General features: G+C 35.5%; 1 protein-coding gene across 1 annotated transcript; it reads left to right on the forward strand.

Annotated features, from left to right (window-relative positions):
- Positions 1–1,376: 1,376 nt before the first annotated feature.
- Positions 1,377–8,431, forward strand: LOC143590955 (protein DETOXIFICATION 40-like). Its single transcript, XM_077071291.1, has 6 exons — positions 1,377–1,682; positions 5,936–6,627; positions 7,518–7,756; positions 7,847–7,965; positions 8,099–8,185; positions 8,277–8,431. Exons 1-6 carry the CDS (start codon positions 1,377–1,379, stop codon positions 8,340–8,342), a joined length of 1,509 nt encoding a protein of 502 aa, XP_076927406.1. The 3' UTR covers positions 8,343–8,431.
- The last annotated feature ends 4,993 nt before the right edge of the window (positions 8,432–13,424 follow it).

Raw genomic sequence — 13,424 nt, forward strand, 5'->3', positions numbered from 1 at the left:
CGCAGCGTCCCGACGTACTTAGGTACCCTAAATATACACAAGGTCATTCTCACTCGAACATACTTTGGTTCGGCCCATCGTGGCTGGAGGTCGTGACCAGGCGTGGTGCGATGTGCCCACCGCATTTTACCACATATGTAAGGATCCAGACAAACGTATACTACAGCCTGAGGGCTAGGCTTTTACTCTTATTAATAATGTTTTTAGAGACAATAGTCTCATGTAAAGTTTTACACATAACACGTTTATTTATTTGAAAGCAAGTTTGTAAAAGTGGGACGTATTCACCTTTGATCGGGATCGGTTTCCAACATCGTCCTTGCGTAATCTTTCTTGCCATTTCGCACCTATAGTACGAGTATATCTTTTATTAGTCGAATATACAATCCGGCTTAAGACCTTTAGTCTTATTATCTCGATGAACCTTTGTTGGTGCATTATGTCAGTAGTTCAGTATCTAGTGTCTGTAATCGTGTTAGTTTGTTTTGTTTTGGTTTAGACAGATTGTCTCACAAGTTCGCCTAGTCTGTTAGGCGAAGTTGTCGAAGTCTTTATATACCTATTTATGAAAGTTTTTCATCATCAAATCTGAAGTATATTATTAACTTTCTTAAAATAAATAAAATTAAAATATATAAATATATAAATATTAAAAATAAATAATATAAACAATCGTGTAATAGTGAGATAAAAACTAGTATGTAGATAAAGATAAATCACGAAACTCAAACCACAAGAGAACTTTAGAACTTCACAAAATAGTTGTAGACCTTTTATATACCAAGTTATCATTATTTATTAGAAAAATATCTTAACCAAAGAAGATGCCATGTGTGTTTATCTGTTATATTTGTATAATATATATCTTTACATAGAAAGTAATTTAAAATACAATAAACTTAACATTTTGGGGGCTAAAAACACTATACCCTTCAAATGAAAATATTTAGTCTACTCACGTGACGCTACGTGTTGAAATTCTCCTATCTTTTCTCTGCAAGTACACTAAATATACTACATTTTTCTCTTTTATTTAATTAAATAATATTTTTATCTTTATTATTACATTTTTCTTCTCATCTACTCACAGTCAATTCAACAAATATTAAAAAATAAATAGGGGTAACCAAAGTTTTCTCAAATTTATAATAAATCACTATATTTTTTCTCTCTCTGTCCTATAGCCTATAATTTACGAACTCCCTTCACGTAATTTTAATGAGAATTCTCTAATAGCTAAAACTAAAATTGCAAAAACAGGGATTGTTCATGTAGTTTGTTAAAATACAGAAACTATTATGTAAAATTGCATTAATTATATATACTGGTGATGATAAGATCATGAGGCCCTGCATATTCACTCCACAGTCACCAATATGGATTCAAGCTCAACCGGACACGGTGAACCCTTTTTATCAAAAAAGTCGGCCGAGCCGGTGAGCTCACAACTGGAGGAGATATTATCGGACACGAGTTTAACTTCCTCTAGGCGATTAATAAAGGCGACGTCCATAGAACTGAAGTGCTTGTTTTGGCTAGCAGGTCCGGCGATCATAGTTTATTTATTGAACAACGTGACGTCGCTATCGACACAAATCTTTTGCGGTCATCTCGGTAACCTTGAGCTTGCGGCTGCTTCACTCGGCAACAATGGTGTCCAACTTTTTGCCTTTGGGATCATGGTAACATAACAAAAAAAAATAAACCCAATAATTTATTTGCTTATGGTCTCTGTGGTCTTTTCTTTTTATTTTTTAATATACTAAAAGGTTATACACATAAGACACACGATCCTCTATATAGATTATTAAATAAGGTTGAAGAAACACGAAACGTATCAGGCATAGTTCGGATCGTCTTCTACAGGATGATGTAACCAAATCTCGCTCTCCTCCGCTCAGATCTGCAATGGTTTTTGGGGGTGTGGAGGTGACTGCTAAGAAATCTCGAAGATCTCTTGTTTACAGACACAAAAATGGTTATGGTAGTGGCTCTTATTGAGAACAACCCTTAATAAGGAGGTGGAGACCTCCTTATATAGGGAGCCTCATGGCCACCATCATGGTAACTCTAATGGGCCATGAGGCTACTTGTATAAGGAGGTCTCCACCTCCTTATTAAGGGTTGTTCTCAATAAGAGCCACCACTATAACCATTTTTGTGTCTGTAAACAAGAGATCCTCGAGATTTCTTAGCAGTCACCTCCACACCCCCAAAAACCATTGCAAATCTGAGCGGAGGAGAGCGAGATTTGGTTACATCATCCCGTAGAAGACGATCCGAACTATGCTTGGTACGTTTCGTGTTTCTTCAAAGGTCAACACACATGTAAACAAATCATTAATTTTGTTAGATTACTAAACTTGTATTGGTTAACTTTTCAAAATAAGAAAATAAATCATAGGAACATATTAGTGTAACTGTTTTTAACTTTTTATATACATAACATAATCCTTTGTATGTAATATATAATTTTTTTAAAATATAAATAGTAAATACAAAAAATTAAGCCATTCAGATTTTATTTTTGATTTTCGTAATAAGGCTGAGGGGTGTGGGGGCGTGAGTGGGGGCTCCAGCCAATAATATTATGACGTGTGGCAGAGAGAGAAACTGGATAAGGGGGGTGTTGGAGCCCCCGGTGGAGCCCCTGGCCCTGGTGTGGAGGGGCTCCAGCAGGGGCTCCAGCGGATTTTTTTTTATTTTTTTATAAATATATTCAAAAAACGTATTATTAAAAAAACTCGTAAATTATTAAAAAAAGCACACATTAATGAAAAAAACACATTAATATCTAAAAATAAAATAAAAATAAAAGTACTAAAAAAAACATTATTCTTATTCTTCGGCTTGGTCTTCTTCGATCAACCTCTTTCGGATACGTTCCTTTTGCTTTTCCATCAGCATTTGATCGACCGGATTTAGGTTACTGAAGTCTCTAGTAAGGAAGTCCAAATCTCTCATTCGACTTTTTTCCTTTTTGTCATTAGAGACCACCTCCATGGTTTTGTTGAATTTATTCAACAAGATCGACGATGTTTACGGCTCCCCCCTCAACCGGTTTTTTCCCCTTGGCGTCCTTTCCCAATGGCCGCCTCCTCGGCGGTGAAGACGTTTCCTCCCCCGCAATGTTTAGGTCGAATCCAACGCGGCAATCCGACCCGGCGGAAGTGCTATACGCTCCAGACGAACTAGTTTTAGTCCGTTTCGGCCCTACTTCCGCATCAAGGTCCGGCGCCACCAGCTCAACCCACTTGGAACACCTTTTCAACCTCTCCCACAACTTTAAATCGTCCCACGTCTTCACCATCCCATACCTCCGCAAACACTCCTGCCTCCACTCTTCGACCGTGAAATTGTAAACCGCCAAATCGTCACTGCCACTTGGTCTCATACGACCGGCGTTCCTGTTGAAAAGATTAGTAAACAAGCCGACAAATTTTCTGATTTCGGACCACCGACCCGAAATCATATCGGCGTTTCGCTCTGTACTCCCAACGAGCGTATAGAACGTCTCCCTAACCTTTGTCCAAAAAACCTTACTTTTTTGGTAGTCGGCTGCAAAATGAATAATTAAATTAGATTTCCAGTTAACTTTTTTATTAAAAATCATTTTTAAAAACGTTAAAACAATTACCGCAACGCCGATCCTCAGAAATGACTATCCAAGCCCGACACAAGGCTTCCTTCTCATCCGATGACCACGGAGTGGTTTTCCGTTTCGTCCTCGGAGTCGAAGCCGGTCCCGACCCGTCCGTTGCAACTTGTTTTTTCCGGTGGGCGCGTCTTCTTTGTCCCGTAGCTTCACCGTGTGATTCTTGTGTCTCTGGAACAACAAAGTTAGAAGACGGTTGTATGTTGGATGGTTGAAAGCCGGATGTTTCTTGCGGCCCCGAATAAAACATCGGTTGGTCTGGTGACGACCATAAATCGTCGTCAATATAATCTGAATCTAGGTTTGGGTACCAATTTCCAGACATTTTTTTAAAAAAAAGTTGGGAAGATGGGTTGAAATGGGTTTTATTTTGAAGTTGTGTTTTGATATGGTTGAAATGTGTTTTGAAGTTGTGTATTATATAGGACATTTTTTTTTATTTTTTTATTTTTTAATTTTAATCCAACGGCTCTTTTCCTTCCAACGTTCACTTTTCTCTCTCTTCTCCCGCGACCACACTCACGCTTGCCTGGGGGCTCGCGCTCGCGCCCCGGTTCGCGCCCCGGTGGTGTGGGGTTAGCGCCTGGGGGCGCGAGCGGAGGGGCTCTCGCGCCCAGGTTAGCGCCCCACACCCCTCAGCCTAATTTAGCTGGCCGGCACACACAAGTTGAAAAACGGGTGGTCATTAGTTCTTAAAAGATATTAGTTAAGAAGATATAAAATTAAAATTAATTAAACATCGTACCATACAGGTATGTTTAATCATTCATATCTAGCACACATTTTATATTTGTTTTTTATAACCAAAGGCAACCAATGATTTATGATTGTACGTAAAAGGAAGAAAATTTAAAGGAAACAAAATAAGGTTCTTTAAACAATTATTATTTTTGTTTGATTTCGTAACTCTCCCTCTCTCTGTCTCTTACATATATATTTAGAAATCGATTAATAAATTAGACAATGTACGTATATAATACACTAAAATATTTAGAAATATATTAATAGGTAAGACTATGTAACTGACTGTTTGTTAGCCTCTTAATGATTCTATTAAGTGGTTATCTCTGAATTGGTTAGATGTAGGGTGTTTTTGCCCATTTGTCTGTTTTCCTTATGATTTGAAGTAATCATTAATTTTCGGAGGTAGAGTAGTTTTTATTAATTAAAAAGACGTCTCTTATAGATTATAAAGTCTGTTAAAAGTCTAGAAACATATTAAATGAATCAGAATCTACATTTTAATAAATCAGCACAATATTTCCTTACACACGCTAAACCAACAAAACTTTAAAGCTGAAAAGTAAATATTTTATTCCAAGTTAAAATTTTGATTAGTATCAAAGATTATAATTCCTATGTCTTTATTGAAGTACTTCAATAAGTTTTCAGAATATTTTTAATTGAATAGTAGTAAATGCATTTTCTTCATCCCGTTTTGTCAAAAGTTCTTTAATGAAAAGTATTTTAGAAATTTCAAACACTACAACTAAGATAATTATACATAAATTTCAAACACTACAACTAAGAGATGGTCAAAAAAACCGGTCCGGGAACCGGTTTGCCGGTTTAAACCGGAAACCGGTTTTTACGAAAACCGGTTTTTTAAAAACCGGTTTGACCGGTTTACAAACCGCCGGTTCGTATTTCGGTTACAAGTTTTAGAGCCAAAACCGGTTAACAAACCGGTTAATGGAAAAACCGATTTTTTTTAAAACCGGTTATTATGAAAAAAACCGGTTATTAACCGGTTATTTAAAAAAAAACCGGTTAACCGGTTATTAACCGGTTCTAACCGGTTTCTAAACCGGTCATAACCGGTTAGACCGGTTAGGGTTTTGACATACAAAAACCGGTTATTAACCGGTCCGGTTATTAACCGAACCGGTTTTTTCGGGCCAAAAAAAACCGGTCCGGTTAATAACCGAACCGGTTTTTAAAAAAAAAACCGATTTGTGCACCTCTAGTTGGCTTGGTATATTTATAACAATTAATTAAAGGATATTTGGTTTTTATTGTATGTCTCCCCAGATATGGTAAGTAAAACTATGGTTTTTTCCTCTTTTAATGGCAAGTTTTTTTTTATTCTTTAATTCTTGTTATATTTGGGATTTGTACCTAAAACATCCAAAACCCTCTTAACGTGTTTAAAGGCATTGGCTTTGCTAATTGACTACTAACCAATACCCCATTGGTGTGAAACTACTAGCTAAAATGTAATAATTTACTCTTCATGTAAAAACATGTGTGTGTCTGAACAAATTGTTAAATTCTTTTTAGCTTGGGATGGGGAGTGCAGTGGAGACATTATGTGGGCAAGCATATGGAGCTCATCAGTTTGAAATGCTTGGTGTTTATCTTCAAAGATCAACCGTACTTCTAATGGCCACCTCAATTCCACTTATGTTCGTTTACATCTTCTCTAAACCACTCTTGATCTTAATCGGCCAATCCAAGGAGATCGCCACCGCGGCTTCGTTATTCATCTTCGGCCTCATCCCCCAAATCTTCGCCTACGCAGCCAACTTCCCTATCCAAAAATTTCTCCAAGCTCAAAGCATTGTAAACCCGAGTGCCTACATTGCAGCCGCGGTTCTTGTGGTTCATCTTCTATTGACATGGTTTGCGCTGTTTGAGTGGGGCTGGGGCTTATTAGGAGCATCTCTAGTGTTGAGTTTTTCGTGGTGGGTTGTCGTTGTGGCGCAATTTGTGTACATATTAAGGAGTGATCGAACTCGTAACAAGACATGGACCGGGTTCAGTATGCGAGCGTTTTCTGGACTCTGGTCTTTTTTTAAATTATCTGTGTCGTCTGCTATAATGTTGTGTCTAGAGGCATGGTACTATCAGATTTTGGTTTTGATAGCGGGTTTGCTCGAAAACCCAGAAATAGCATTGGATTCGCTAGCTATATGCACGACTATACTTGGATGGGTGTTGATGATTTCATTCGGGTTTAATGCGGCCGCCAGGTTTGTTAAGTTTTTTTACACCAATGATTTATAGAAACACATATGAAGTTTTTGTTGAAATATTATAACACATATTTCAACAAAAACTTCATATGTGTTTCTATAAATCATTAGGTTTGTACACTTTTATTTTTTAAATTTTTTTTGAATAAAATTCAATCACTTTTTCATGTAAAAAAACGTATTTTAGAACAATTTACGAAAATATATAGATTAGCCATGTTAGCCCATAAATTGTATAGTTGAATGATTTCGGGTTGATGGGTTAAATATATGAAGTTAAACATGGCGCCTATGTAATTTACTCGTGTCAAGGACATTAGCCTAACTCGAACAAACTTACTATCGCGTGCCAAGTTGACTCAAATCCTCAATGTAATATTAAATGGAAATTTATATGGTGAGTTGGTAACTATGACTTCATCTAAAAATATTTTTATTTTTTATTTTTATAATTGATGTGTTTTTAATTGTTTTTATTATTTATTATCATTCATTCTCAATAAAACAAACACATTTTTATTTTTAGCTTGAGATTAGAGAAATAAAATGAAAATGATCAACAAACTGTTAGCAGATTTTAAATACGGTACTCTAAAATATAATTATCTAAATATGAAGTGTGAAGTATTTTTAAAACTCATACATTTAAGCTTGTTGAATGACCAACTCATTAATTAAACATCTTGCGTTTGAGTTGATACTTTAACAAAATGAGTCGTGCTCGGATTGACTTGTATTCAACCTCAAACTAACCTAACCCGTATAGACTAATTAAATCAAATCATTGATTTATTTTTAAATTCGAATCGTCTAAAAAATTCACAACCTATTAGAAGTCGCAAGTCGTTTCTTTTCTTAGAGACTAGCTAATAGATGTATAATGACAGTGTACGAGTTAGCAACGAGCTAGGTGCAGGACATCCTAAATCCGCAGCTTATTCTGTAGTAATAGTGACTCTCAGCTCACTGGTGGTCTCTTTGATATGTGCCATAATTCTCCTTTGTGTACGAGATTACATAAGCTATGTATTTACCGAAGGTGAAACCGTCGCAAATGCTGTCTCGGAACTTACCCCACTCCTTGCACTCTCCATCATCCTCAATGGCATTCAACCCGTCCTTTCAGGTTAATATCAATAGTATTGTTGGCTGCTTGATTACAACGAAAACCGTCACAAATTAGTAGTTGTTGTTATTATTAATTGGAGTTGGACAGGGGTTGCTGTTGGATGTGGATGGCAAACATTCGTTGCATATGTGAACGTCGGATGTTATTATGTGGTTGGAGTTCCACTTGGTTCTTTGTTTGCCTTCAAGTTTAATCTTGGTGCTAAGGTACCAGTACAGCAGATTATAATTAACCAAATAATTTACATTTTAAACATTTTTATTTGAGCAAAAATTAAAACTAAAAAGACAGTGTATTTTGAATTTTAACCTTATGTTTTTTTTTTTCATGAAACTTAAGGGAATATGGTTGGGCATGATTGGGGGTACGACGTTGCAGACACTTATTCTGCTATGGGTTACGTTTCGAACTGATTGGGACAAAGAGGTAAGTATTTTACAACTTTATATGTATACATGCTCGAGTAATTAATAGACTTGATACCGTATTTAAAACGAAACTTATATGAAAATTTCAGGTGAAGAAGTCAAAAGATCGAGTGAATCAATGGCATCATGAGAAAAAAGCTTTGATAACTAGTTGAGGCAATTGCATCTTAAATCGGGAGCAAATAATATAAATAAAAGTGTGACGAAATTTTATGATTATTCGTGCTTAAAATTGAATTCTTAAGGCTGAGGGGTGTGGGGGGCGCGAGAGGGGGCGCGAGTGGGGGCTCCAGCCAATAATATTGTGACGTGTGGCAGAGAGAGAAACTTGATAAGATGGGTGTTGGTTGTGGTGCTCGCGCCCCGGGCCCTGGTGTGGAGGGGCGCGAGAGGGGGCGCGAGCGGTTTTTTTTTATTTTTTTATAAATGTATTAAAAAAACGTATTATTAAAAAAACTCATAAATTATTTAAAAAAACACACATTAATTAAAAAAACACATTAATATCTAAAAAAAAATTAAAGTACTAAAAAAAACATTATTCTTATTCTTCGGCTTGGTCTTCTTCGATCAACCTCTTCCGGATACGTTCTTTTTGTTTTTCCATCAGCATTTGGTCGACCGGATTTAGGTTACTGAAGTCTCTTGTAAGGAAGTCCAAATCTCTCATTCTTTTTTTTCCTTTTTGTCATTAGAGACCACCTCCATGGTTTTGTTGAATTTATTGAGGGATTCAACAAGATCGGTGATGTTTACGGCTTCCCCCTCAGCCGGTTTTTTCCCCCTGGCGTCCTTTCCCAATGGCCGCCTCCTCGGCGGTGAAGACGTTTCCTCCCCCGCAACGTTTAGGTCGAATCCAACCCGGCAATCCGACCCGGCGGAAGTGCTATACGCTCCAGACGAACTAGTTTTAGTCCGTTTCGGCCCTACTTCCGCATCAAGGTCCGGCGCCACCAGCTCAACCCACTTAGAACACCTTCTCAACCTCTCCCACACCTTTACATCGTCCCACGTCTTCACCGTCCCATACCTCCGCAGGCACTCCTGCTTCCACTCTTCGACAGTGAAATTATAAACCGCCAAATCGTCACTGCCACTTGGTCTCATACGACCGGCGTTCCTGTTGAACAGATTAGTAAACAAGCCGACAAATTTTCTGATTTCGGTCCACCGACCCGAAATCATATCGGCGTTCCGCTCTGTACTCCCAACGAGCGAATAGAACGTCTCCCTAACCTTTGGTTAAAAGACCTTGCTCTTTTGGTAGTCCGCTGCAAAATGCATAAATAAATTTGTAAGTCATTTAACTTTTTTATGTAACTTTTTTATTAAAAATCATTTTTAAAAACGTTAAAACAATTACCGCAACGCCGATCCTCAGAAATGACTATCCAAGCCCGACACAGGGCTTCCTTCTCATCCGATGACCACGGAGTGGTTTTCCGTTTCGTCCTTCCAGTCGAAGCCGAACCCGACCCGTCCGTTGCAACTTGTTTTTTCCGGTGGACGCGTCTTCTTTGTCCCGCAGCTTCACCTTCTGGTTCTTGTGTCTCCGGAACAACAAAGTTAGGAGACGGTTGTATGTTGGATGGTTGAAAGCCGGATGATTGTTGCGACCCCGAATAAAACATCGGTTGGTCCGGTGCCGACCATAAATCGTCGTAACTGTAATCTGAATCTAGGTTTGGGTACCAATTTCCAGCCATGTTTTTAAAAAAAGGTTTCGAAGATGGGGTGATTTTGGGTTTTGGGTGTGGTATGTGATATTGGTATGTGATATTGGTTTTGGGTGTGGTATGTGATATTGGTTTATATAGAGAAAAAAAAATTTTTTTTTTAATAAACATTATGAGCCCAACGGCTCTATTTACGCAACCCAAGACACCTTCACGCGTATTCTCAGCCGCTACCCCTCTTGCGCCTGCCTCTTTTTCCGCGCTCGCGCCCCTCTCGCGCCTCGGTGGTGTGGTGCTCGCGCCCCGGGGCGCGAGCAGATGGGCTCACGCGCCCCCTGTCGCGCTCCACACCCCGCAGCCTTAAAATTGGTTTTATATTCTTCCATGCTTATGTTTTTCTGTAAGTTTTCATTATTGCAGTATCATTATTAAATATTATTGTTATTATATGGTTCCAGATCATTATTCTATGCGTTTTTCGATCTATTGTTTTTTTATTAGTTTGTGTTATTAAACATTTTAAATTAAGTATTGTTACTTAATACTTAAATTAATTTTAAATGTGTATTAAAAGTTTAAAATATAGTTAATATAAAACCATTTTCAATAACTTTTTTTTCAAATAAGAAACATTTTTAAGTTGACTTTAAAAAGTTACCATTAACTACATGTAAAAGGGCCGTATGCTTATCACTTTATTTTTTTATTTATTAATAAATACAATATCTCTATTTACATTAAAAAATTTTACTTTTTCGTATAACGAACTTATTAGATAACTTTGTTCAAAAGTTATTCATTCAAACATTTACAAGTCTTACAATCAAATTCACTTGTTATATATATCGTAATTGTAACGACTGGATGGACGGTCGGTATCGATGCGCCCCTGGTGTATCTAACATTGGTATCAAATAGTTTGTAGCTTAGGGATATCTAGGTGTGTATATAGTGATTTTCTTCCTCAGAAGATTGATTGTTCAGGTCTTACTATGAACAAAGGTGTAGAAGTGAGATTAGAGGGCTATACGTTTGGCGTTTTAAAGAAAATAAAACAGGACTGCTGAGTGCTGTCAACAACTTCATAGATAAGAACAACTCATATATAATAAATGTATTGACTATTGATGTACATAATAAATGCATTGATTCGTACATAATAAAGGCATTTGCTAACAAATTTTAGGGAACCATGTGTCACCAATTTCAATCACTTCACTTGTGATACAATTGTGATAAATTTTGTTACTTCTTTTGTATCCACCTTAAACTTTGTGTTTTTCAAACCTGAACACTTATAATAGGATGAATGGAGTAATATACAATAACAGATAAGTATCACTTCTCAACATTTTTATCAGTGAAAGTCATTATTGACGAGTATCTATTAGTGAAGGTATGTTGGTAATGTGAGCATGGGTAATTTTCTATCTAATGACTCAACCAAATGAATGACTCTTCTTTGATGTCCTCCATGATCTTGAAGATTGACTGCGTCTTATTATACACAGTAATTTTTAAAGAATGTTAAACGAGTCGTATACATTGTTTGACATATTGAATATGAAATAAACTCAGAAATTTGACACAAATGCAACTCGTTTGACTTGTTTTATTTTATATATTAGAATACTAATACAACAAAATTATGAATTTACAAAAAAAAGTTACAAAGTTATATAATATAATTACTTTGATTTATATTCATTACGCTTGTTTCTCTTTTATTATTTTACATTTTGACATAAACTACACAATTAACGCGAACTTGCGAAATCTGAATCCGTTTAGACTAAACCCAGGCTCACATAACTTCATGTTAGCAAATAGCAATTATCTGCTAAGAGCATTCAGTTTGGAGCCTTCACTTTCATAATTTTTATAAAATATAAAGAAAAAAGTAGAGGAAACACTAAAATACCACTATATTAGGATCTCTTTAATAAGAAAAGTTTATAGAAAATCAAAGCACACTTTTATTAAAGACACGTCAATGGTGCCAATTAACCTTCAACATGAACAAACAACAACACGAAACATCAAATTCATGTAGATGACTAAACGATTATATAAAATTATGTTTAACTAATTAACATGATGAAAAGCAGTGAAAGCATGCAAACCTTACACCCTATAATAATTACGGGTGAATATTTTCTTATGGGTGATAGTAAATAGGTAAAAATAATAAAATAAGTACTTATGAATAAAATAAGAATAGAAATAGGGGGCTTTGAAAGATAAACAAACTTCAAAGAAAAACATGTTTTTAATTAAATTTTATATAACAATTAGAGACTCCAATGTAAATAAATACTCAGATGCATGGTTTTTTAAATATTTTGTTTGTTCCGCAAAACACTTTTTGAGACATAAGCATTCATAGCCTATTTCATATATTTTTTCCTATAATTTAGCTAAAAAACATAATTCCACAAATTTATCTATCATTTTTTAAAATTTTTTTACATTATATTCCCTATTCATATCCATAAATTATTCTTTTATACTTTTTTCTCTTTTGTCTTGTTATATAGTGAATGATGATTGGATGATAGGTGATATTTATATGGTATGGATCAAAATTGAGTCCCTATATTTAGGGTTTTACTTTAGTTGCCATATAACTCATCCATATAATAGGGAATAGATTGGAGAGGTGATTTTGATGGTTTTCTTAATATTTACCATAAATTATATGGGTTTAACAATTTTAGAGAATGGGTTGAGAATGCTCTAACAAAACATTTTCCCCAGTTCACTTCTTTTTCATTTAAATTGCGGTATTCTATTATTCATTACTAGGTTAGAACCCGCGTGATACACGGGTTAGTAAAAAATATATAATAAAATAACACATGTAGTACACAGGGTATAATAAAACAAAAAACGATAAATAAATGATAATATAAACATTTGCAAACATTTTTGTTAATATCATAAAATTACCAATAGTATACACGTAATAGACATTAGTGTTTTGTAGTAGTTAACAAACGTTACAAAACTTTAAAGTTTTCTACAGGCAAACTTTCATGGAGACTATATATATAGCCCATGTTATACAAAGTTATATAGAAATTTGAATAGAACTCTTTAATTTCAAACCAAAGTAATAAAATTTGAGAAGTCTCATTTCATAAATTGGATTTAATCAAAGAACCAAAAGGATATAACTAATTTATCGAAATACATGTGTTTACCAACGAATCTCCTATGAATGTTTTTAATTTTGTGTTGCATTCGATAAATCGATACCCATGTTGATGAATATCGATTGTAACACATGTAAAAAAAAGAAATCAAGCAAACCTTATAATTCAAATATAGAAGACGAATGCAAAAGTAGACGGCGATCGTTAACTGAATATGCATAGTCTAATTGCATTTATACTTTGAATTATGGTATAATCATTATAGAATTAGGGTTGAGGATTACATAGAATTGTTAGGTTTAAGCCTGAATGATGGAAATAAAATTGTTTTTGACATAGTCTGGTTGTTTACATATATGTGAATTGAATTTTAATTCAATGAAAAGGAAAAATAAAAAAAATGGCA

Source organism: Bidens hawaiensis, unplaced genomic scaffold (assembly GCF_021521415.1).
Source record: "Bidens hawaiensis isolate Kalapana, Puna unplaced genomic scaffold, B.hawaiensis_p1.1 tig00039083_1, whole genome shotgun sequence".
NCBI lineage: Eukaryota > Viridiplantae > Streptophyta > Magnoliopsida > Asterales > Asteraceae > Bidens > Bidens hawaiensis.

Excerpts from the sequence above, each read along its gene's own strand:
- LOC143590955 (XM_077071291.1), top strand. The coding sequence starts at position 1,377 with ATGGATTCAAGCTCAACCGGACACGGTGAACCCTTTTTATCAAAAAAG. Across the intron at positions 6,628-7,517 it reads GGGTTTAATGCGGCCGCCAG|TGTACGAGTTAGCAACGAGC; the intron begins GTTTGTTAAGTT and ends GTATAATGACAG. Across the intron at positions 7,757-7,846 it reads CATTCAACCCGTCCTTTCAG|GGGTTGCTGTTGGATGTGGA; the intron begins GTTAATATCAAT and ends GGAGTTGGACAG.